The sequence below is a fragment of the Myotis myotis genome, unplaced genomic scaffold (assembly GCF_014108235.1).
Source record: "Myotis myotis isolate mMyoMyo1 unplaced genomic scaffold, mMyoMyo1.p scaffold_m19_p_2, whole genome shotgun sequence".
Classification (NCBI taxonomy): domain Eukaryota; kingdom Metazoa; phylum Chordata; class Mammalia; order Chiroptera; family Vespertilionidae; genus Myotis; species Myotis myotis.
In genome coordinates, this window is record NW_023416324.1 from 145,224,723 (window position 1) to 145,250,754 (window position 26,032).

The 26,032-nt window shown below is 40.3% G+C and overlaps 1 protein-coding gene across 21 annotated transcripts in view; it reads left to right on the forward strand.

The window, feature by feature from the left end:
* BBX (BBX high mobility group box domain containing) overlaps positions 1–25,145 on the forward strand; it is a 295,838-nt gene extending 270,693 nt beyond the window's left edge. For 17 of the 21 annotated variants that reach the window (XM_036351112.1, XM_036351129.1, XM_036351123.1 and 14 more), the window contains 5 exons: positions 3,199–3,288; positions 4,658–4,717; positions 12,788–12,985; positions 14,885–15,068; positions 19,291–25,145. In XM_036351112.1, the coding sequence (XP_036207005.1) occupies positions 3,199–3,288; positions 4,658–4,717; positions 12,788–12,985; positions 14,885–15,068; positions 19,291–19,378 (620 nt within the window). In that variant the 3' untranslated portion in view covers positions 19,379–25,145. The remainder of the gene's footprint in view (positions 1–3,198; positions 3,289–4,657; positions 4,718–12,787; positions 12,986–14,884; positions 15,069–19,290) is intronic. The other 4 variants (XM_036351117.1, XM_036351131.1, XM_036351130.1 and 1 more) reach the window with 4 other exon arrangements.
* The last annotated feature ends 887 nt before the right edge of the window (positions 25,146–26,032 follow it).

A 26,032-nucleotide genomic window follows, 5' to 3' on the forward strand; every position in this document is an offset into this window, starting at 1 on the left:
AAAGCCCAGGCCAGGATGGTTTTACCAGTGAACTCCAGCAAACATTTAAAGAAGAACCAATACCAATTTTTCACAAACTTGTTCAAAAATTAGAAGAGGAGGGAACACTTCTCAACCCATTCTGTGATGCCAATATTACCCTACTGTCAAAAGTAAACATCACAAGAAATAACTGCACACTGGTATCTCTAACAGATATGGACACAAAAATCTTTAACAAAAAAACTAGCACACCAAAAACTAGCATATATTAAGAAGAATTATAACCATGGCTAACTGGGATTTTACCCCAGCAATGCAGGGTTGGTTTAACATTCTGAATTCAATAACACCACATCCATAGAACAACATCAAATATTTTTTAAAAGCACATGATCATCTCAGTAGATGTAAAAAAAATATTTGACAAAATCCAATACCTTTTCACAACAACGTTCATCAGACTCAGTGTAACGAGCTTTGTCAGCCTGATAAAGGGCATTCTACAAAACCCCACAGCTAACATCAAGCCTGTCCATTCTCACTACTTCTATTCAACATTGTAATAAAAGTTCTAACCAAGACAACTAGGCAAGAAAAAGAATAAAAGGCATCTAGATTATGGAAAGGAAGAAATAAAACTATCTGTTTGCAGATGACATAAACTTTTATATAGAAAACTTAAGGACTCCACTCAAAAACTTAAGGATTCCACTAATAAATGAGTTCAGCAGGGTTATGGGATACAAGATCATTATACAAAAACCAGGTGTATGCTTAATCACTTGCAATGAACAAATCCCAAAATGAACTTAGGGAAAACAATTCCATTTACAAAAATATAAAAAAGAATAAAGCACTTAGACATGCAACATATTGAAAGCTACAAAACATTGTGTAAAGAAAGATGATCAAATGGAAGAACATCCCAGGTTCATGGATCAGAAGACTTAATATTGTTAAGATGGAAACATTCTCTCAAATTGACCTACAGATTTAGCCCAGTCCCTCTTAGAATCCTAGTTTACTTATTTTGTAGATACTGACAAGTGATCCTAAAGTTAATTTGGAATTTCGAGGGATTCGGAATAGCCAGGAAAATCTTCTCAATTTCACAACTGGCTATAAAAAAGGAAGTAAGACAGTATGGTAGATAGACATATAGGTCAATGGACTAGAATTGAGGGTCTAGAAATAAACATATATATCATTGGTCAACAGATCTTCCACTAGGATGCCATGACTGTTCAATGGAAAAAGAGTAGTCTTTTCAAAAAATAGTGCTGGGGCAACTAGATATCCACATTCCAAAGAATGAAATTGGGCCCTTATTCACTTCATACAATATATAAAAACTAATTCAAAATGGATCTAAGACCTAAACATATGATCTAAATCTATAAATCTTTTCAAAGGAAACATAGGGGTCAATCTTAGTGATCTCAGATTTGTCAATGGATCCTTTGCTATGATACCAAAAACTCAAGCAACAAAAGACAAAAATAGATAATTTGATTGTATCACAATTTAGAATTTGTGCCTCAAAGGACACTAGTAAGAAAGTGAGAAAACATTCCACAGAGCATATGAAAAACGCACACAACTCAAGAAGACAGTTAATTTAAAAATGGGCAAGCTTCAGTGGATAGAGCGTCAGACGGGACTGAGGGGTCCCGGGTTTGATTCCGGTCAAGGGCATGTACCTTGGTTGCGGACACGTCCCCAGTGGGGAGTGTGCAGGAGGCAGCTGGTCGATGTTTCTCTCTCATCGATGTTTCTAACTCTCTATCCCTCTCCCTTCCTCTCTGTAAAAAAAATCAATAAAATATATTAAAAAAAAAAAATGGGCAAGCTATTTGAATAGCTGTTTCCCTACAGAAGGTATACACATGCCAGCAAGCACATGAAAAATGCTTAACGTCAATTGGTTGTCAGGAAAATGCGAATCAAACCACAGTGAGCGAGATACCACTTCACATCCTTGAGATGGATTTAATAATGAAAAAGACAAGTGTTAGTGGAGTGTAATAAGTGTAAATGAGGCTGTGAGACAGTCTAACAGTTCCTCAAAAGGTTAAACATACAGTTACACTATAACCTAGCAGCTCCACTCCTAGGTTTATGTCCAAAAGAAATGAACACAAAAGCTTGTATATGAATGTTCCTATATTTAGAGAGAAAGTAGATTAGTGATTGCTTAGGGATAGAGGGAATGCAGTTATAGGGAGGGGTGATAGCTAAGGGATATGGGATTTATTTTTGAGATGATAAAAATATTCCAAAATGATGATGGTTGCAAATATCTGTGAGTATATAAACCACTGAATTGTACATTTAAGACAGGAGCCTAGTTTGCCTCTGTAAGGCAAAGCATGTGGTTGCAGATGCTGTTAGGTGGATAGGTGTCGCAGGGGCAGTTTACAGAGCTTCCAAACTTTTTTAATCCTCACATCAAGCCTGTGAATGAGACACTATTATTATTACCATTTGAACACGAGGAAGCAGGCTTATTTAAACGATGAAGTCAGTTTCACAGTAGGAATATTACAGTACAGAAATAACCTACTTTGGGCAGGTCAGTGCTCTTGTCGGCATTTCTGAATGGTGATTTAAAAATGGCCTTCTATTTTTTCTATCTGAGAAAACTAAGTTACAATCTGAGGCTTCTCTCTGCACCAGAAAAAAGATTTTTTGGCAAATAAATCTTTCTGTTTTCAAATCACTTTTTTTCTTCCTACAATATCCTCAGAAGAGGCTAAAAAGTTATGTAATGCTATCAGGCCAACCGTTGTTTTGAAAGTGTTGTCCTTGTGAAAATCGGTTTCTTAGGAGAGATGAATGCCCATGCAGTCCTTTTCTTCGCGGTATTTGGGAAGTAAAATCTTTTCTTTGTTACAGATGGCAGCTACTCTGCTGTTATTAGTTGTGGCCTGTCTCTAGTCATGAAATCTCTTTATTTCTGCTGAGAGTGTCTTAGCCCTAATGGAGGCTTCTGCCCAATACATGTGAAGGAAAACCTCACTGGGTTTTGTAGTGCTCAGCCTCCTAAAAAAGGAAGCTGAGCACGAGTTAGATGAGTAACAACTCAAGGTGACATTTCTTATGACTCAATTTGCTTATTTCACACGTGGGAGGAGGGTGTAATTATTTAGAAACACACAGCATTGTTTTATGGAACATTGTGAATTTAAAATATATTTATATTAATATTGTCTATAGGTTCTTTCCAGTCTCAGAAAAAGAACTTATTCCACAAAATTGTCAGCAAATATAAGCACAAAAAGGAGAAGCCTAATGTTCCAGAAAAAGGTATTGGTGCCTTCCATCCTCCATTAAGGTGTCTTGGCCACCTCCATTGCGAATTCATCTTTGAGCAATGCTTCGCGCACTGGCTTTGCCTTGGCCTCCCTGTGGCTTGCTTCACTGTCATCAGCTCCTGATGCAGGCATATTCATTATCTCTAGATTCTGCAGCTAATTTCAAAGAGAGCTCCTTCACTTGGATTTCTACTCAAATCCCGTATTTGTCTCTAGTTTCAGAGTTCCATATGAAACCTAAAATTGCTTTTTCTCATCTATATTTTGGTGCATTTTGTAATTTAGTTTTCTTGAACCCTTATCCACTTTTTTTTTTTTTTGACTACTCTCTTGTTTCTCATGTTCAGCAGCCTTCATACCAGGACCGCATTTTCCTCCTGAAACCGTACTAGTTTCATGTGAAAGTCCCATGATTTCTTTATTTTCTCTGACACTTAAGGATTCTTGTCGAGGAGGATTTCACTCCTAAGTCATAACCTCCTTCCCCCACCCCCCCAACTATGTACTTCATCATTTGCCCAACTCTTCTTTCTACCTCCTTCAGTTCCGTAACAAAATTTTATTTCCAGAGGGCACTAGAGATGTATTGCACTCTCCCCTCCTTTACTCTGAACCTCTGTGTCAGTGTTGCAATCTTGATGGGCCTTTGAGCCTCGTCAGGGCTCATCTGAAGGTTTTTTGGGGTTTTTTTTCTTCTCACAGTTCAGGACTCCCACTCTTCTTTCACAGGAAAGATAAATCTCTCCATTTCGTTCAATACAGCCGTGTGTCCTGAGAGTCAGGCTCTCTTTAGCATCTTCCCCGCATGCTAGTGTCGTGACTACCATGGGCATTCTCATCCGGTGCCCATTTGCATCGCCTTGCATGGCCAGATGGGAAGCCTTTCCTGTTGCTGGGGGAGGCTTCAGATGCAGCTGTCTTCCATGTGCAGACACATGTGCCTGTGTGCTCCTGTATGTAACCTTTTACTTAATTTGGGTTTTATTTTCACCTCCACTTCAGTCGTGTAGTTTTGTTTTGTATATGTTATTTTTCTCTGCTTCCAGTGGAGAAACATCACTCTTTAGGTAAATGTGAGCTTGCATCATTCCCTCTTAACTGGTCTTCAGATTTTCTTGATTAAAATCATAGAATTTACCAACAATGTATTTCATAAAAGGTAAATTTGTTTATTTTTATTTAATCCATTTCCTGTATAGCCTAATTATTTTAGTTGAGAATTAAATAGTTGAAATGAAATTCTGCTTTATTTGTGTGATAATGCTTTTTATTTAAGTTATTTTGTATATTGTCTTATTTTTGTAGTGTATATATCTATACTGGGAGTAGAGTTTCACTTTCCTTTTTGTCATTGTTTTTAGGAAGTGGGGATAAATGGTCAAACAAGCAATTCTTCTTGGATGCCATTCACCCTACAGAAGGTAAAAAAATAAAAAGCAATATTCATTGTATCATTTCAGATCATCTGTGCTGGTAAAGGCACAATTTTAATATGTTTAAAAAGTGTAATTTATATGGGCTCCACCAACAGCATTAGACCTGAGTGTTCATAATTGGGTTATTTTAAATTTTCAAATCAAAACTGGTATTTTTTGACCCCGCTCAGGGTCAGGCAATCTGTCATACGGAGTTTAATTTGTCAAAAGGAGATTTATAACCTTTGAGCCACATTAATGAGATTTTTCATAAATAAAAACACTTAGCTTTGCAGTCATGTTGCAGGCAGATGTTCATGGGAGTAAGAACAGGGCTAGCATGGGGCTGTCCTAGTGGCTGGGCATGGACAGGCATGCAGAAATGGTTCCTGGCCTGGCCTTTTTTTCTAGTCAACCTCCCAGTATCTGTAAATATGTTTAAACTGGAGGCCCGGTGCATGAAATTCATTCACAGGTGGGATCCTAGGCCTGGCCAGCAATCAGAACCTATCAGGACCGTCTCGCCCAGTCCTGATTGGGGCTGGGCCGGCCGGTGCCTGCCAGCTGCTGGATGGGGCCTTCCGAAGGGGTCTGCCGGATGGGGGTGGGAGGCCGAGGGAGATTTGCCGGCCTGGGGGAAGGACCAGGGGAGGTTGGCTGGCTGTGGGAGGTTGGCTAGAGCGCACTGACCACCAGGGGGCAGTTTCTGCATTGAGCGTCTGCCCTCTGGTGGTCAGTGTGCATCATAACAACTGGTTGTTCCAGTGGTAATGGTCACTTAGGCTTTTATATCTATAGATGGATTGCCTCTGAGGCCTATGTATAGCCCAAAAAAGGCTCCGTAATAAGACCGTATAATGTTACAGGTCTAAGTATAGATTTTTATGTCAGAATTTCTCACAATTATATTTACTTGTGATATTATCTAATTTCTATTAAGTATAGACCCTCAGGTGAATGCTCATTTCTGTGATGGTTAAGGAGCCACCCTCCCCTTCTTCCCATTGATTCTCTTTTTTTCACTGTAGATAATTTTAAAGAGCTGACCATTTTCATAGTTCTTAATTAGTTGATTCATTTGAAAACTAGAAGGGATTTTAGAGGTCATCCCGTTCAACCTGTTTGATTTATTTATGGCTGGAAGAGGGAACTTAATGATGAGTAGCCCACGTCTCTGGACTCCCAAATACACTCTAATTTCCTTACTAAAAAGGAGAAAAAAATTAAAATGCTCATTTAGCCTAAATCATTTATTAAAAATACCTATGTTTTAAAGATATTTATAAAAAATATACAAATTTGAGTTTATTGTAAACATGGAATTTTTTTTGTTTGGTAGGTACTGGTTACATGGGCCACATGGCTGCTTTTATACCGTTTACTTTTACAGAAAATGCCAGCAGCGTGTCTGTTTTCTGACCTGTCACTTCACATCACAACCTCTGGGCAGTATCATTTCTGTACCTAAGCTGGCAAAACAAAATATGAATTGTTGTGCTGCTCTCAGAATTAAATCTTGACATCCCAAAATTGATACATATTAGCTCTTGTGTATTAAAAATAGATTCTACACAGATTTGATAAATAATGTAAGGCACTGATAAGGAATCTAAAAGAAGTATTTAAAAAAGACCACAATACATTTTTTTAGTGATACTGCTCTAAATATTTTGTGTTTTTAAACAATGAAAACCCTACCTCATATAAAATGGGTTATCATAACATGTGCCGTGTGGTAGAAAGCATGAATTAGGTAGGAATTAGGAGACCTGGGTGCTGGTCTCAGATTCACCACTAGAGAGCTCGTTTCAGTAGAACAGATTGTTTAGCCTCACTAGGATTCACTGTCTGTGTTGGTGCTAAGTGTGAATGTGACTCATGTATTAGGGGTGGGTAAATGGTGAGGTGTGCTAATACATAAATTCTATTTCCCTCCTAACACTTGATGATTTTATTATGTGATTTCCTGAAAGTAGGTTAATTTGGAAGCCCTAATTTTCTGCCATTTCAGAAACAGAAAAGTAAATCAATTTTGAGTCTTCTAGGCAGACCCAAGGGTTTAGTTGGAAATAGAGTTATTATCGGTGATATTTAATTATCCTTGTTATTAATGTATATGAAACAAAACTTTAGAGAACATGCACTAAAAATTGCATGCCCTGCAGTGTAGAGTGAAAATTATTTTACGTGGCCAGAAAAAAAGAATAGGTTTGAGCTTTGGAAATTACCAGTAATTTAAAGTGACCTTTTCTTGTTACTTATTTTCATACCATCCCCTACATTTACTTGTTTGGGTGGTAAACAATGTACTTTGTGAATTATCTCAGCTCTTCATTCTCTCTCTTACCTGTGGCCATATCACTGCTTATTAAAACTTTACTTTTGAGAGTGTAAAAATATAAGAAAATGAAACTGTAATCAGGATAATTGTAGGGTGTATAAACTACCCTAGGCAAAGGTTAGACAGGAATTGTTTGTAATTGATCTCTGTATAGAAATGTTGACTCAACTGAGGCCACAACTGTTAACTGTCCCTGATTTCTGTTAAAGTGGACGACTTCAAGGTCATTATGTTTTCTTTATATCATCCCAAGTACAATTGGATTACCATTTCAATTTTTTTTTTTTTTCAAAATATCAGAAATTGCCTGGCAATCGTAGCTCAGTGGTTGAGTTTTGATCTATGAACCAGGAGGTCATGGTTCGATTGCCTGTCAGAGCACATGCCCAGATTGCCAGCTCGATCCCCAGTAGGAGGTGTGCAGGAGGCAGCTGATCAATGATTCTCTGTCATCATTGATGTTTGTATCTCTCCCTTTCCCTTTATGAAATTAACATTTTTTTAAAATCAGAAATCTTTAGGTGATTAGTCATCATATCTGAGGCTTAAGTGCTAAGCTTATAATCTGGTTTAAACATTTCCACCCAAGCTTTTCAAAATCACTAAATCATTTCTTGAAACTTTTGTAGATCATCAAAAAATATATATATATTGCTAATAGCCTAGAATTAAAGTCAGATTTTTCATATAAACCAAGACAACCTACCTCTGTCACTTTATCTTTCCACCAAGTTATGGTGTCATGCTCATTCTGAAGCTACGTAATACTTAATATTACATTATAGTTTCCACAGGACTTTTACATAATTTTTTTTTGCGAAAACTAATCTTCACATCAGCCTTGATGAAGTAAGAAGTGCTTTTTAGCTCCAAATACATGAAGCCTGGCCAACAGAAGCAGGAAGGGAAGGAAGAAACCAATAGTTTTTCCACATGGGCTGCTTTTCAGGCATATCTGTAGATGGTCCTCATTTGGCTCAGATGTTGAAGTTACAAATGATATCCTATAAGAAAAGAAAACCAAAAACCTCAGACTAGGAATCTCTGTAAGACTAGTTTCTTTTGCAATACATCTAATTACGGGGGAGAAAATTTGTTTTATAGTTAGATTTTCAATCAGGAGCCATAGCACTCAGGCTAACTTGATCTCCTCAGTTCAAAATAATTGCTACTTCACTTCAGCAGGGTCTCCCAGGATTAAGTTCATTCATTTGGTTATTTTTCCTGTGTTTCACTCAGTGTCCCACTGCATTTTCAGTTCACAGGAGACCAACCAAAGGCAATGAGATTCCAGATTTGGCTATAATAATTTCAGTGCAAGTTGGATTCCCCTAGTTGGAATGTGAATTCATGACTCTAGAGCACTCTAGTGGTCTCCTGGGGTACAGTGCAAAAAATGATCTCCACATTTTGGGAGTAGAGTGTGGAAAACAAGAGTCTGTTACTGCCACATTCCTAACGCTGCTCCAGGAGTGAGTTCACATTATCACTCTCAGATGATCCGCGCCAAGTGTGTTACGATGATTGTGGAGTGAAAAACTAGCCCTGAGGACGTGTTTTGCAGTGCTTGGGTAGGTTTGTGTGCCCAATTACAAGCCGAAAGAGAAATGACTTAATTTGGTTTTAGACGACAAGCCTTTCTTTTCTCACATTTCCACTGGTTTGTCAGGGAGAAAGAAAAGGGAGCTGGCATGCTGTCTTGATGCTCAACTGCAGGCTTTTTTCCTCCCTGAGCTTTTTCTATTTCCAGTCCCTTTGTGTGCTAATGTTGCTGGACTCAGGCGTACTGTCCTGTCCCAGACAACTACTTCTTTGACTTAGTCTTACCTGCCTTTCCCAATTCTTCTGTCCTGCGGAGGGTTCTCCCTGAGTGCTGACCCTGAAGGCTGTCATCTGTCTAGGCCACCACACAAGATGTTCTGGAGTTGGTTACCTCCTGGGTCAATCAATGCATGGAGTAGGACTCACTCTTAACTCTTCTTCCAAATGCTAGCAGCATCACGTTACACACCCTTTTTATTCTACTTTTATTTTATTATTTTATCTTTTCGTTAATCCTCACATGAGGATATTTTTCCATTGATTTTTAGGAGAAAGTAGAAGAGAGGGGAAAGACAGAGAGAGACATCAATGTGAGAGAAACACATTGGTTGGTTGCTTCCCACCAAGGAGGAGCCTGAAACCAAGGTACATGCTTTTATCCGGAGTCGAACCTGGGACCCTTTGGTCTGCAGGCCAACACTCTATCGACTGAGCCACCTGGGTAAGGCTACACATCTGTCTGCAGGACCCACAGTTACTTCTGGATTTGACAGGGGGTTTAGAGAAGACATCTGGAGAGGTGGAATTGCCTCTATTCAGGGATTTATGAAAACTTGCAATAAATTCTCTTTTTTGCCTGAGTCTACAACCTGATGCACTCCTTTACCATCTCCCAGCACACAATTTCTGGGACTTGACCATTGTTGGTCTCTGTTAGCCAGCTGGCCTTTGACCCCTGGCTCCTTGAATGCTGGTTTCTGAGCTCCCCATAGTCCCGATGTACTTTCAGGCCTGAACTATACCTCCCATTTGCAGTCCCTTTGCAGCCATCCCTTGGCTTTTTATTGTGTTTTTACCAATTCATCTGGAACACACAGCAAAAGGAATAAACATTGAATAGAAATGAAACCATTTGAAGGCTCACTTAAGAAGAAAAATCTAACAATCCTAGTCAAGGTATTCTTCTTCTTATTATTATTACTAGTGGTCCGGTGCTCAAAATTCATGCACATTAAAAGGGAATTAATTAGAGGAAATATTTTAATATTGCTATTTGCCCTTTCTCTATAATAGAAGTGTCAGAGATGAAAGAAAATTAGTAAAATGTATATGAAAATCTCCCTCCAGTCAGAGTCTGGGGCGCGCCGCAGGACCCAGAGTCAAGTCCCCGCCCACATGCATGTGCCTCAAAAATCGCGTGAGGCCCAGACCTGGCTGGCCCAACCCACGTCCTCAGGTCCCCAGCCTGGCACCACAGCCTCAGGTCTCCCATCAAGCCCCTCCACACGAGAGGCGTGGCCTCAATCCCCCCCACCCCACCCCCGGCTCAGCACCAGGACAGGGGTCTCGGCCTCAGGGCCCCTGACCCCCGCGCGAGGGCACAAAGACGTGACGACAATTTGCATAGTAGCTCTTTATTATATAGGATTATTTATTTTTTCAATTACAATTTGCATTCATTAATATTTTATATTAGTTTCGGGTGTACAGCATAGTGGTTAGAAAGCCATACACTTTATCAAGGGGGAGCTCTTTCCTAGTCCTGAGCCTCTGGAGCAAACTGCACACCTGGTTTTCCCTGATCAGGACCCCGATTCTAGGCTGTGTAGCAAAATGAAAAGAATTTGGGGGACTGGGTGGCTCCTTTAGAGCTAATTGAGTCCAGTCTCCATCTTTACAGTTAATGAATTTGAAAGTCATGAGTAGAATCCAGCTTTCTCTGTACTGTGTTATCTCCATCACCCCACCATCTTTCCGTAGAAACCAGGTCATCTTTCCTAACGCACTTGGCCCTTTTTTGGGTATCCATGCCTTCTCTTTGGCTTCCTTGGTGTTCTCTCTCTTCCTTCTCTTCCTCCCTCCCTCCCTCCCTCCCTTCCTTCCTTCATTTCTTATAATGAGCAATCTTTTAATATAATGCACCCTTCCTCTTTGGAACTTGCTATAACCTTATTTCCACAAGTTCTGAATTTTTATGGGAATAGGAAGAGAAAAAGGAAGAGATAAATGATTTTTCTGGAAGATGCATCTATAATCCTCCAGTAGTGATCATACTGGAGAAGTGAGTAAGATCCACCCTGTAATCAGGGGGGACAACTGATGGGTCTGGATACAAAACCATAAATTTTGTTGCTTGTGAATATCCAGTAGAGGTTATTTAATCCTCACTTTGAACTTAGATTTGGGCTACTTTAACCTAGGGGAGGCTTTGAATTTCAGGGCTAATGCAGAGTCATTAAACATCATTGGAGTGTTTCTAACCAAATTATCTTTTATTTGCTTTTATGTAGCTTTTATCGAAATTCAAACTGAAAAAAAATATATATATACCACAATTGGCCTGTGTTAGGCTAAATGTCAAAGTATAAATATGCTATGACTGTTTGACCTGGGGATAGATCTACACTTAAAAAGATTCTTTTTTTTCAATTTTTTTCATTATTTGCTTGAAAAGGTATTTGGGAACATTGCCAAATAGTGCAGTTTATTTTTTTAAATAACGATTATCTTAAGCCTGTCGCCAAACAGCCATCTATTATGTAATATTGAGGTAAGGTCAAGCCTAAATTATGATTTATGCTTTACATCCTTTCTTTTGATATAATTGAAATTATTTCTCACTTGTGGAATGGGAACCCTGGAATCACCATCTTAAGGTCAAAGATCTTACGAATTCATAGCTCTCCTTTCTCAAAGATGTGTCTAACTAAATCCATTAGAGAGCGAGATTGAAATTGTTGAATGAAGGCTCTGCAAGTATTTATATGAACAGTGCATTATTTTATATCCTTATTTTCGCTCTGTTCTTTTCCTATTTCAACTGTTTTCTTCTTCCTGCATTACATATATTGTTTTATTTCCAAAGTCTACCTTCACACCCTCCTCTGATAAGCACCTTCATTTATACTTCAGGTTTAGTTTGCACAATCTCTCATGTCTCACCTTGATTTCCTGAGCCACCCTCCCCTTTTCTTTGTCAAAAACCACTTCTATGCCTGTCTTAAGAGGTTGGATCATTAGAAAAGGAAAAGATGCATCTCTTCCCTGCCTGAGAGACCTTAAACCACTGGAATAAAAAAAGTCCTAGTCATGAAACGTGATTACATATATATGCTCCTAAATGCTCACTATACTCGTATCTGCATATTTGTCTTATTTTGAAATTGAGGGGAGAGGGAGATGGATGAGCTCCTAAGGAAACGAGTATTTAAGAAAAGACACAGCATTCCCAAACTCTTTGAATCGAGAGCAAGTCTTTGGTGGCAAATTTGTTCCTTGCTCTTGACTGTGCTATTTGGGGCACAAGCATGTGCTATTAAACAATTTACTGATAATCCAGTCAGAATTAGGGACCTAGAACTAAACTTTCCAAGGAGCCCTGCTGAGATACTTCATGAAATTGTCTCACTAAGCACAGTCACCTGATCCTGGAATTTAGCCAATAGGAGAGTCTCGGTCCGTGCTGGCTTCAGCAGTGTTTGGGGGTCCTAACCAAGCCATCAACAAAAGGGTCAGGCCTCCCTCACAGCGTCTTTTTCTGATTAGTCCAACGTGGTGATTGAAAGTGAATATCCCAGGGATAAGTATAACTTTAAGAAGCACATATTTAGCTCAGTATCCTCAGGAGAAGAGAAATGTATCATCCTCTTCAGACCAGCTGGCCAAAAGGATCTCAGATAGGGACCCTGACACCTGCACAACTTGTGGTCAGTTGGGACACAATGGCCTCTTGGTGTTCAGTATTCTATTGAGGGGGGGGTGCATCTTAATCCTCTGTATTTAATCTACTAACGCAGATAGATATAAATATAAGTGTTTAAACTTACTGGCATTTTTCCCCCATCAATACTTCGAAAATTCTAAATGTAAGTTCTCCATTCAGAAGGGTCAGACACTGAGAATGTTTCCTTCCAAGAGCGATGTCGGTGCCTTGTGTTTTTGTGTGTAACTATATATGGTTTGTCCTATTTCAGCCATATTTACAGAAGACAAAAACACCACAGAGCCTGCTCATAAGGTTAAAAATGCCCCATCCATTCCCAACACTCCAGAGCCAACAGCAACGCAAGAACCCCTGGTGGGCAGCCAAAAGAGAAAAGCAAGGAAAACCAAGATCACACACCTGGTCAGGACAGCAGATGGCCGGGTGTCACCAGCAGGAGGTACTTTGGGTAAGAAGAGGGAGCTTTAGACAGAGATAACCAAATCAAGCAGCTGACCCTCATGGCCACTTGGGCCAGCAAATGACTATATGTCAACTGCGGGTTTGGTCACAGTGACATTTTCTCTTTCTGGGTCTCCTTGGTAACTAGTTTTCTACAGACTCCCAAACGTGCATGTTCTCGTCTGTGCTTTAAAATCATCGATCTTTTTCCAAGAGCATATCTTGATTTCCTAGAAAGGAAAGGTAATTTTTAGGGCTGTCAGCTTCTCCTTCCCTTTCTCAGCATGCACAGAAACAGTGTTGGTTAAGGAAATTCCCAAAGGTCCCAGGCTTTTAAAAATCCTGGATGAATCGGTGTTTCTCCATGGCTCGCTGCTCAAGTCAGTGAGAGAAGGCACTTTAGGAAGCATCCAGCACTTCTGCAAAGCTGACTAAGCCCACCCAGGGAGCTCGAGCATGCTTCTGGATTACTCTCGTTCTCTGGGCTAATCTTTAACCAACTCTTAACTTACCGTGAATTTCTCCATTTTCGGTTGTGGTCTGGGGTCTGTTTGTTGTTCCTGGTGGTCTCCATGGCAGTAGAATTGCCTGATGGGATCAGAGCTTGATACTGAGCATCCTCCCTCAGATCTTGGGGTGCGACGCCACCTCAGCATTAGTGCTCTGACCTGTTGCCATGTTGCCTTTTAGCACCTCTCATCTCTTTCTGTCAGTCCTGAAGGAAGGATCCCTCCCCGCCACCCTAATTCAGGAGCCAGAAAAAGGTCGAAGGTCCATAATGAATTCAATAAATAGGAGAAAAAAATGTTTAAATGAGTGTTTTTTGAGAGCAAGATTTATAAATATCTGATTTAAATTAATCTACTTGTTAATAGAGATTCATTATTTGCTGAGATAGAATTAGAGGACAGTTAGTGAATTTTGTGCATGTCTCTTGTTTTGCATATGTAGAGTGATAGAACAAGAAAGCATATTAAGGATCCCTGAGTTTTCCCTGTCACATAAGAGTTGAGGCTCAAAGGGGCACACTTTCGTTTTGAATGGTTTGAACTACTAAGCAGAAGTATGGTGAAGCCTAGAACCCAGGTTTCCTCATATTTAGTCCAGCAGGCCCCTCCCTTATTTCCTTTCCACTGTGGGTTCTGCTCTGTGATTTTCATTTTGTAAATGGTTATAGCCTCATTTTTACTTGGAGGAAGAGTGAAAGATTTTAGAAAATTCTTTCTTTCATGTAGGAAAGCACATAGCACTTTTAGTTTCACTTACTATATGGCAACTTACTGCCTTTATCAATTATTTTATGTGGTTGAAATGTTTTTAAAGTCATGATAACACCTGCCCTCTATCTTGGCTACACAGTAAGGGTACTCACTTCCAACAGGCATATTGGCTTTATCTTTCTTTCAGTAGGTCTTTGAACAAAAGTGACAGCGTGGGGTCCTGTTGGGATTGAAATTTCATGGGGGTTAGTGTTGCCACCCTAAGTGTTATCATAGCACACCGAGTGTCAGGGTTGCCCTGGTAGGTAGGGCAGCTGCAGCTTCATCAGAAACGTTGGGTCAGTCAGTTTTTAAGGGCCCTTTACTGCATCCACCAGCCCCTCTGCAGAAGTCTTTTGGGCTCTATATTGACTAAGCCCATTTTTCTATCTCCAACACTGACCTATTTGACCTTGAATAATACGCAGCTTCTCTGCTCAGCATCAGGACACAGTGCTGCCCATTGCTGCAGTTGAGCTTAATAAGAGTTTTGTGACCATGAGAGAGATTCTATAAAAGCCTTACTATTCAGTGGATGACAAAAGTGAGCCGTGAAGAATGTTACCTCATTTCACATTGCCTAGCACGGAGTTTTCTCTGCAGAAAACAGAGGGGGCCTCTCCTGATGGATTTCTCTTGCGTTGCAGATGACAAACCAAAGGAACTGCAGAGGAGTCTCCCTAAAGTCACTGAGACAGGCTGCCATGACGCGTGCGCACACAGCAGCGAGGCCGCGGAGACACGGAGCAGCACTCCCGAGATGCCTGCCGTGTCTGCGTTCTTCAGTCTGGCTGCGCTGGCTGAAGTGGCCGCCATGGAAAACGTGCACAGGTTAGCGGTGGGAGCCTTATTCCGCCAGGGGACCTACCTGTTCACTGTCACCCCTTGCACAGAGCGTAGGTGGAGAAAGCAGCGAAGGAGACAAAATCAGCCTTTCTGACGTCATCTGTGATATTTTCACAATGTATTGGGGTTCACAAGACTTGGTTCAAGAGCACTTCTGTTTATGTGAGGTTACGAAAGTGTGTGTGCTGATTAATTATCAGTGAGAATGTAGCCAGCCAAGTATTTTATTTTGAATGCGTTATTCTGTGGCTAAACTTTTATTTCTCTAAAAAGCCTGAGAGAGCAAAGAAGCAGCATTCTCAAATCATTAAGCATGAGATTTGGAGTCAGGCCTCAGACCTGGGTTTGAGTCCGAGCTCTGTCACCTGCAAATTGCAAGGTCTTGAGTAAGGTCATTCACCTCTGTACCTTGTTGTTTCTCCTTATAAAATGGGTGTAGCTGGTACTCATTCCATAGACATGTTATGCAGAATAAATCTAATGTCCCAGTGTCAGCAGGCCGTGCACACCCTCACTGAGGAGGGTCCGTGGCCGTGACCAACAGAAGAAAACAGAGTTGGTTCAGAAAAAAGACATTTGACTCACAGCAGACAGAAGGCCTGGATTTATCTTCCACTCTGTGTTTGCTACAAAGTAATTTCATTCTCGGGCCTCAGTTTTCTCATCCTGCTTTGAAAACAACACTGTCCCCAAAGAATCACCTGGTTGTAAGGATCAGCCAAGATCACAGATGGGGAAGCCCACGGAAAGCATATCAACTTCTAAGTGCAAAATGGAGTGTTTGCTACTTCCTGGACCTTTTGGGAAGGCAGAAAAGACTTTTGTAGATTCAGGGATCTCATATTTTTATTCAGTGTGGATTACCCACAGATAAGCTACCTTCTTAGCCTTTCAGTCTTCAGTACAAAGATCTTGGAATCACGGACGACTTGTATACCCACCTGGCAGGCTCCATTCTCCTTAATCACATCAGGCTTAAGCAGGCCCAGACGGAAGCTTTGTTTGCTGCTTTCTCTTTATCTGTCATGTTGCAGTTCCAGTCCTGGCTCACAAATAGCCTCTAGATATTTACAACAGGTCAAATTTCTTTTCATGTGTGCACTGCAAGTGCCTAACAGCACGTGAATGCTGACAGACATTGTTAAAATCCGCTCAGGTCTCTGCGGGCCTGAGGAGAGAAATGCACAGACACTTCTCCACTCGTGGAGTTTCGCAGTCGAGCACAGAGGACAAACTCATACACTTACACAAAGAATTAAATCTGTGCCCCATAAACTGTGGAAATAAGAGATGATGTAAGAATCGGGGGGGGGGGGTCATATTTCAGGGCTCAGAAACGGCTACCACACAGTCCCCCTTGCTGTTGACAGTGTTCTTTTCTGAACAGGACTGTGGTCACACCATGGCTGTCAACCAGCCTTCCACAACTCCCGGTTTCCAGCAGTGAGCACCTCAGCAAACCATTCCTTCTTACCCCCCACCCCCAAAGTCAGGGGACACTGCTTGCAGTCCACATGGGCCGAGTCCTTTCTTGCCTTTGCTCCTCCTTCCTGGCCTCATTCTTTGTCCTCTTCTCTCACTGCTCCTGCAGTCTGCACTCTCCCCATGTACCTCTCATAGACCCGCCACCATGTTGGTTCATAACTGTTTGCCCACACTTATGTCCCCTTCCAGTGTATTTTGGGGGGGGGGGGGGGCGGAAGGCACTGGTTTTATTCCCCATATCCACAGCTTCCTTAGCTCCTGTCACGTCAATGGATGGATGGATGAGCGAGGAGTTTTTTGTTGTTTTTTTTACCTCCCACTAGAACAGTGGTTCTCAACCTTCTGGCCCTTTAAATGCAGTTCCTCATGTTGTGACCCAACCATAAAATTATTTTCGTTGCTACTTCATAACTGTAATGTTGCTACTATTATGAATCGTAATGTAAATATCTGATATGCAAGATGGTCTTAGGCGACCCCTGTGAAAGGATCGTTTGACCGCCAAAGGGGTCGCGACCCACAGGTTGAGAACCGCTGCACTGGAAGAACGATATTGCTTACTAAAATGTTACTGTCAACTTAGCAAATGGTTAGTGTTCTGACTATCTAGAAAGACAGATTCTCCCAGGAATCTTAGTTGTAACTTTAGCCCCTACATGTTAAAGCAGAGCTACCATCCACCCTCTACCTACAGACCTAATGTAATTGTACCTGGTTGCACATCAATTAATTATTGCATTTAGAGAGTGGTCAATAGAGTTAGGGGTAGAAATACGTTACCGGCTGTTACCTGCATTCTTGCCACAAGAAATCTTAACATTAGGTTTAAAAATCCAGGGTAGAAATGCAGTTCTACAAAATGCAGGACACAGGAAGTTTCAGAAACCTTTGTTGAGAGCCTGTTTATTTACGAGGAATTTTATAAGAAGGAAAGTTCATTAAAGTTAACCCTAAAATCGGCCCTGCTAGGTGGGTCTTTTTAGTCCCATTTTAATGTTGGCCCAAATGCTGAATTAACTTGCCAGGAGCACGCAGCCAAACTGAGTTAAGATATCGACCCAGGTCCTTGAATCCAGTGTCCTTGGCGTGGCTCCACGGCGCTGTGTTAGCATCTCTCATGTCCTGGCAGGTCAAGAAGACTCTCCCGACCCTTCCTTCCCCGGGAACGAGGGCCATCATCATTCTCGCCCATCACACGCCGGCCTTCCTTTCCCATTGATTAAGTTGGACTTCCACCCCCATTTCTCCCCCTCTTGCTCTCTCTCTCTTTTTTTTACATTATCCTTTTCTTGTTTTACTTTTTTTTTTTGTTTCCTTTTCTCATACTTATTAAAATTTTTTTGGTTTTATAATGTTATTACATATTCAATCTTAAAGGTAAAAAGCAGCATTTTAATTTCATCTTTCTGGAGCAGAGTTGAACATATTGAACAGTTGGTGCTTACAGCATCCCTATATGAATAAACAGATTAATCCAAAAGTGTTATTGTAATACACGTTTTGTTTTTCTGAAAGCCTAATATCTTAGGCTAAGTGATCATTGGATTCTCACATCCCCAAATGTTGTCATTTATCTACATTGCTTTTTTTTTTTTTCTGTGCACCAAGAGACAGGAATTGGATATAGTTGTGGAGCAAATATAATTTGAATTTTAAAATAGCACCCTTTGTTCCACATAATCTGAAGAAGATACTATATTGGAACCTTAAAACCAGTGAAGACATTGTTGCTACATCGCATTCCTCGGCACAGTGCCATGTGCCCTGCAGACCACTATGGGCCAGAGCAGTGGGATGCAGCATGCAGGCGACCTAGGCCTGTTGGAAAATGTCAAGGAGGTGCCCAAGTCTATCTTTTCAGACTAAAAAGCTCTGTATAAATCACCAAGAATTTAGAAAAGTTTTGTTATAACTGTGAAATAAAACATATTTTGTCCTACTTGTTAAGCTGAAGCTGAGTGGAAAAAAAAAATCAGCTATGTTCGATGTAGTTCCAATCCAAGTAATGGGATTTTCCATGAATGTTCTAGCTTTGCCTAGAATTCTCTCTCTATGTGTGTTGAGTTTGGCCCAAATTAACTGGGTTTTCTCACACTCTAAAATGTAATCGGTATTTGCCTTTTCCCCTCTGCGCTCTTTCTCCATATGCCTGTGAAACTTTTTTTAAGTTAGGAGGGTGTCATCGTTTCCACATAGTTTTTGTGCCCTGGTACACCTCTTCCTCTCCAGGGACCACTGCTGTTACTGGCCTTAGGCTTTCACCGGGTGTATTATTACACCACTTAAGAAAGGAGCCTGGAGGCCACCGATTAGTGCAGCAGAGTGTTCCCCTCAGGCAAGTCAAGCAAAGGGTCCTGTCCTTGTTTAATTTCAGTGGATCCGGGAGAGATTATTGTCCCGCACCTCAGCCCTTGGCTTAAAGTTTCCCAATTCTGAGGGCATTTCCCAAATCTGTTGTTGCTTCAGATTCTACAAAATGGAGGTGGTCAGTTGGATACAGAATATTGTATTGAGTTGTGTGAGAAATCCTTTAAAGAAACAACAACAATATATGGAAAGAAAGAAACTCTAAGGACAAAGTTGGCTTTCATTAAACAGCATAAGTAAAAAGTCAGAAACTATTAAACACATTATTGGGAAGCGCTGTGTTATTCATCATCCTCTCCTATTTCTGACAACATACTCTGAATAAGTGATTTTTTCTCTCTCTCTTGCTTCACAGAGGTCAGAGGTCAACTCCGCTCACCCACGATGGACAGCCAAAAGAAATGCCACAGGCTCCTGTACTTATTTCCTGCGCTGACCAGTGAAGCGCCCTTCAATTGTAAAACATTGTGCTTTACCTACTACCCTAGCCTTGTCTTTACCGAGGGATGCTAGTGAGTTCATGTGGTGGGAAATACAGACTGCAAACAAGTGTTTGTTGCCCTCCATGGCCCAGATTCACTTGAAGCAGAAGTTAGCCTCCTGGGCCCATTTGTTCGTTCAGAACCCAGAGTCTCTGTGGGTGATGTTCTCTGATAATGAGCAGAAATGGAATGATCCTGGAGCTTTGCTTTCTATTGAAGGCTGTTGACGGTAATAGGTGGTAACTTGGTAAAAGACTGCCTTTACTGTAGCTCATCCAGCATCTCTTTTACCAACCAGAGAGTGTGAAACTAGTTTCATATATTACCTAGTTATTCTTTCAAAACAAAAAGAAAAAAAACAAAAACAAAAACTGACGCACTGCACTAGTTATTATTAGATATTCTTAGTCTTTTTGTACATGGAGATTTAAGTTCTAAGATGGTTTATATAATAGGTTATACCTACATTTATATTGTAGAATAATATTAAAAAGCCTGTTCCGAGACTCCCACGCAGCATGGGCAGGCAGATGTACCATTGTTAGCGGTGTATGCTCGGCCTCGTGGTCCATATATTCTGCACTTTTGTATTTGCCACCAGAGCGGTAGTTTGCTGGCAAAAAAAGAGAGAGAGAGAGAGAGAGAGAGAGAGAGAGAGAAATTACAATTCTTAACAAGCTGAATTTTTTTCTTAGCCTTGAGTGACCAAGAATAATTTGCTTGGGGCAAATTGTGGCAAATATTTACCTGGACAGGGGAAGAGTCCTACAGATTACAGATTACTGATGTTTTCATGCCTTGAGGATTCTTTTATTTTTACACAGGGGTCTAAGTGGGTCTAAGTGACCAATGGATCGTTCATACAAACAAACAAAAAAAAGAGAAAAATATTATTCAGAAGTGACCTTAGTATTACTTCACTATTCTGAACACATTGAAGACACTCACTTCATGTGGACCTGGAGCCACAGACCTTTCCATCCATCCCAGACAGACTGGACGGGTAGCAATTGCTATGCACAGCCTCGCTGGCGCTGCAGGTGTTTAGAGCCATTTCGAGTTTGTGTTGTTAAGGAGGTATTGAGTCACTGATACTGGAGGTATGCCTGACCAGAGTGGGACTCAGTCACAGGCCCACCTGCAAGTTTCTGTTTCCTTTCTGTGTTTTGTTGCTTTTGAACATAAAACCCACCATACATATGCCAGTGCCAAGTGGGTTAACTGGCTTTGAACATTCAACATATTGACCTAACCACCTGATGTTCACAGTGTCTTGTTTCCTAGCAACAGATGCAAAGTGATAAATCCAAATTAGTCAGAGGCTACAGATTTTACAGGGTATTTCTTCCACAGCACAAAGTATCTCCCCACTCTTGCATCGCAGCACAAACTACCAAATTTCAATGATTGGATTCCAGCAATAATTTTTATTGGTTTTCAAACTGGCGGGATTTTGATAGTGTTAGTTCAGGTTTGAAGCTTTTGAATTAGATCTCTAAATGGTGACAGTTTACAGGTTTTATCTAGCTTTCTTATTTATACTTGACTGAATTGTAATGATGATTTTTTTCTAATCGTAATTTGACCTAATAGCCATATAAAAAGTGACTCTATTAATACTGACTAGGTTTAGCTTTCCATGGTTGTAGATATTACTTCAGTTTCGGTGCTGGAAAATATGTACAACATACTAACAGAATGGAAGACTCTAGAGGGGTTTTTTTCAAAGCAGGTAACGAGGGCAGTAGAGCATTGGTGTGACATTCTCAAAGGTGCACACTCATTGTGCATCTATGGAGGAAGAAGGAATTAGTAAGCAAGGTTAATCAGCTTTTATAGCTTAACCCCAGACACATAGAAATAAATCAGGTGAGCAGCCCCAAATTTCAGCCTAGCCTTTTTACTACGATGCTGTTTTATTAATGTTTTCTAAATCTCAAAACACAAATTGAATGTTTGGAAATTGCTGGGTCCCAGTGTTGGTGGCTGTTAGGAGTTTTTGGACCACTTGCTAGCAGTGATTTTAAAATTATTATTAGCTAAAATCCAAAAGAATAAACCCAAACAAACCAACAACAAAAATTGTGTGGTGCAGAACATGCATCTTGACAATGGTACTAACTTGTTATTCTATAGAACATGTTAGAATAGGTCTATTTTTGCCAGAGCACCCTCCTTCAGTCCTCCGATTACATTTCACTAGAGTTCCTCAAGAGATGGCTGTATATTCATGGGACCTTTTTTTAAAAGGAAGCAAAACAAAAGATTGCTTTTTTCTATGTGATTACTATCTTACTTGATCTGCTTTTCCTAAACCTCAGTGGCTTTCCCTTAGGCAGGGTGGGAGTGGGAGGGCAACCTACTGGATATGACTGTTTTCAGATACTTAAAAAAAAACAACAAAAAAAAACACCCACCTTTTTTGTAGAAATGCTTAATTTTTAAGCAGTTAGGCACTGAGAGTAGCAGAAATCCTGCAAAGCTTTATAGTTCTTTAGACACTCGCCTTGTTGTTTCTCTGAGTGCAAGTCTTGATTTCAATACTAGTGCTTTTCTCATGCCCTGAACCCGCTGGAGAGGGGTGTTGGTATATTCAGGTAACAACATTTGTTAGCACAAATATTTCAGACCAACATGTAGTCCCCACCGCCACTTATCATTTTCATTTCATTTCTCTCATTCTTCTTTATTTTGGAAAATCAATCGTATTGCTATAATGTGTACTTTAATCTGCCAGCAAACACCATCTACACTAACCTTTGTCCCATAAGCATCCTCAAGAGAAGAAGTTGTTGCACCTTATGTATATCTCAAGCAAACCAAAATACGATGCTCTTCTGCTCTGTTGTATTCTAAATTGTTGTATCATATCTTTCTGAAACCATTCTGAATTTAGTTGAAATTATCAGTATTTATACTTTTAACCTTAATTTCTGGATTCAAACCTGTATATAAATATTTTGAAAAAAATTGTCCTAGCCCTTCTCTGTGATGCTGGAAGTGGATAGTTTAGTCTCTGATGGAGACAGTACTGTTCCAGTTTCCTTTTGCCTTTTATTTATTTAGTTACTCTGGGTATTTCCTATGTAATTTTGAAGTGTGTAGAGTATATTATAGTAACTGAAGCTACAGCTCTAAGAAGCTGAGTGAAAGAAAAAAATACTGTAAGACACCCTTTTAAGTTTGCATTTGTTTGGATACTGTAATGAGATCAGGAAAAGGAAGTGTCCCACCACCAGGTTGAAGATACAGGTTCTTATCCCCAAATTAGGTTAGCTCCCAGATTTTTAGATCCAAGTGTTAATTCACTAAAACCCCTTTAAAGGCTAAATCATACTGTTGTAATCCTGACAGACTTCTATCAGAAATATATTTATTTAACTCTATCAGATGAGCTTTCTACCAATGCCATCTCAAAGCCGAAATGCTGACATTCCCACGCTGTCACTGATACTCTAGTTCCTGCCATTAAAACTGCTGGAGAGAAACAGTGATGGCACACTATGGTCGAGGAGCATCGGAACTGGCCTGGATGCTGGGACCCAGGATGCCTCATCCGTCATGTTCTTATTAAGGCAGGTGCCACCCTGTCTAAGTCATCCACAGGCACTCCGCAGTATTTGGCTCTTCATAGGACAGTATTTGCACCTATGTAAAAGCTAAAGCAAATTTTTAAATTGATACAGAACCAGGAGGAAGCTGACACTGAATGACATCTTTTGTTTCTACAGTATGTGTGTGGGGGGTGGGAGGGGCAATACCCAATAGCTCTGTTCCAAGTTTGGCATTTGGCATTAATGTGAAGCAGTGGGACCATGCTGCCCGCTAAACTACTGTATGAACCCTAAGTGTTCTGGAGACCAGCAGCTGGAGGCTGGAGGCCGGCGCCCACACACCGGGGGAAGCACCCTCTTCACTGGGAGAGAGGGAGGAGGACACACGAGGCCGGAGTCCTCATTTGTAAGGGGAACGTGGGGGTGTATGTGATACTGGGGAGGAGATTCTCCTTTGACTGCACTGCTCCACGGAGCCCTCAGATAAGGCCAATTCTATTGGGCTACCTCGGCTTTACAAGTTAATTTCAGTTAAGTCCTGTTTCGAAGGTTTGTCTTGTTTTGCTTCTACCTTCAGTGCCACTATTTTCCACTGCAGTGTTTTGACTTCACAAACAGCCTTCTCCAGAGAGAACAGTGTATTGCCGAGAAAGTGGGCAGTAGGAGCAAATGCTGTTATATTTGACCTATAAAGTATTCAGTGACTGCTAGGTGGAAATTGAATGTTAGCTTTCCCCACATAGGACCTTGTCTTGCACCTTACGAAGAGTGTACTAATTGTTAATTAGATGTTGCTTTTATTTATACAAGCATTCCCAAAGAATTAGACTTGGAGTTTGTTTTTGAGTTTCAGGATTCTTAAAAATTATTTTACTTAGATTCACTAACATTATACTTAAAATAAAAAAGAAACAGTTTGTTCAGTTCCTCTTACCAGATACTTCTGGTGAAGGGTTCAGGGTTGGATGGACTGCTTTGCTTTAGTTTGGAAGTGATAGCTGAGTTTATTATGCTCCATAATAAATGACCTTGTCCTTTTCACTGGGGACATTATCTTCCTTACATTTCAGAACAAAGAAGCAACAGAACAGTAAATCAAGACAAATAGATTTGATTCTGTCATACACCTCCATTTGTTTGTGCTATGCTTTTCTTTAAAAATTATAAATACACATATTCTTTAAAAAAACAAAACAAAACACAGTTTCCTCTCTTGGCCAAATTTTATGTGTGGTGGTATGATTTGTACTAATAAATTAGAAGAGGAAACCTTGTACTTATAAGTTCTGTGGCCACTGTTTTCTTGTTGCAGTCAGTGGTCAGAATTGATCCTGCCCTCAAATTGATTTTTATGCACAGTTAGTTGTTGTGACCGTAACTACTACTTCCAAAGATTTCGTAATATCTTAGGTCAGACTGGTTACTGAGTAACAAGAACCTAATTCAATGCCTCCAAACCCTCCCACCCACACCACAAATCTTACCTCACAAGCTCTAAATCACAAAGGCGCGCTTGCTTCACAGACTAACACAGCTCTCGCAGCCCCCCCCCCCCCCCCCGAGGGGCTGGATCGGGTCCCCAACACCTCGTGCCAGTGCCTCGCTGCGCAGGACGGGGGTGGGGAAGGTTCATGATCTGGAGCTCAGCACGTGCTCAGCAATGTTTCTCATTTCATTAGCACGAAACACATCTCTTGCTCTCAGGAATTTATCAAAAAGAGAATAAAAACCACCTGAGATTCCACACACCAGATTATGAACGTTTCTCGTAGGTTTGAATTGCTTACTTGTCATAAATTAACCACGGCTTCGTTTGACCACCAGGTCTTAAGTCTGTTGACAGTTTCAGCATGACCGAATCGCTCATTTTCTTTATTTTTTATTTTTTATTTTTTTTGCTTTCTGAAATTGGCTCGGTTCTCTTTAGAGTTGGTGTAAACATGCCATGTAATAAATGATTTCTACTTAATGGTACAACAGAATTATTGCTTTCTTTAGATGTATGTGTAGTAAAAGTCAATATACACATTTATATAATTTCTTCAAAATCTTATACTTTATTTGATATTTCTAAAAATTGCACATGTAAGTCATGTGTATAACATGCTAAAGTACTTTAACTGTGATCTTAAAACTGAATAAAAATATTTAATAAAAATTTGAAGTATTTTAAAGATATTCAAATATATTTCTTTATGTTCACACTACTGGCCGTAGAGTATGTGCCTTCAATATACCATGCCCACTAAAACAGTACCGTACTTTCATAAAAATGAGCTAGTTGGGAATGTCCAAGGATAGCCTCCTCTAAACTATTGGTCTCAGCAGCCTCAGTTGCTTTTCCCTAAAATGCAGCAGAGATCAGCCGATGGAAGAAAGAAGATAATGCTTAGTCTGCTTCTCAGCACAGGACTCTTGGAGGCGCCTCCCTGGGAACAATCTCACCTGAAATACCATCTTTCCCTTGAGCTAGAACAACTCATGCAAATGGTATACTAAGACTGGAAACTAATTCAAACCTCAGACTTGCTGAATACGGTGTTTGTGAGCCATCCGACCTTAGATATGGTTTTCTATCCTTTGGAACAACACAGTATATATACATATTTAGTATAATTACATCAAACAGGTTTTACATTCAGACAGGTGTGGCTTCAAACACTAGCCCCACCAGCTCACCACTGAGGACCCCTGGACCACACTTCACTCATCTGAATGATGGTGTTAATACCCACACCATTGCTGAGATGAAAAGAGTAGACACGAAAATGTTGGCATAGGGCCTGTAATAGAGATTCTCATTAAATGGTAATCATTGATTACATTTTTATTTCAACTTTAAGGCAGATATGTTTGAGTATATAGGAAAGATGCTAAGTATACTTTATTTGAAATAAACTTGTAAAGGATGATGCATAAGGGGTAAGTTGTTTCAGGAGATAAGATGTGGGAAAACAGTTAAATTCACATAGCTCACTCTATGTAGCACTATAAGATTTTTCTAGAAAATTAGTCTGCCTGATGAATTACACTTTTGTAATGCTCCAGTGCACTTCCTTTC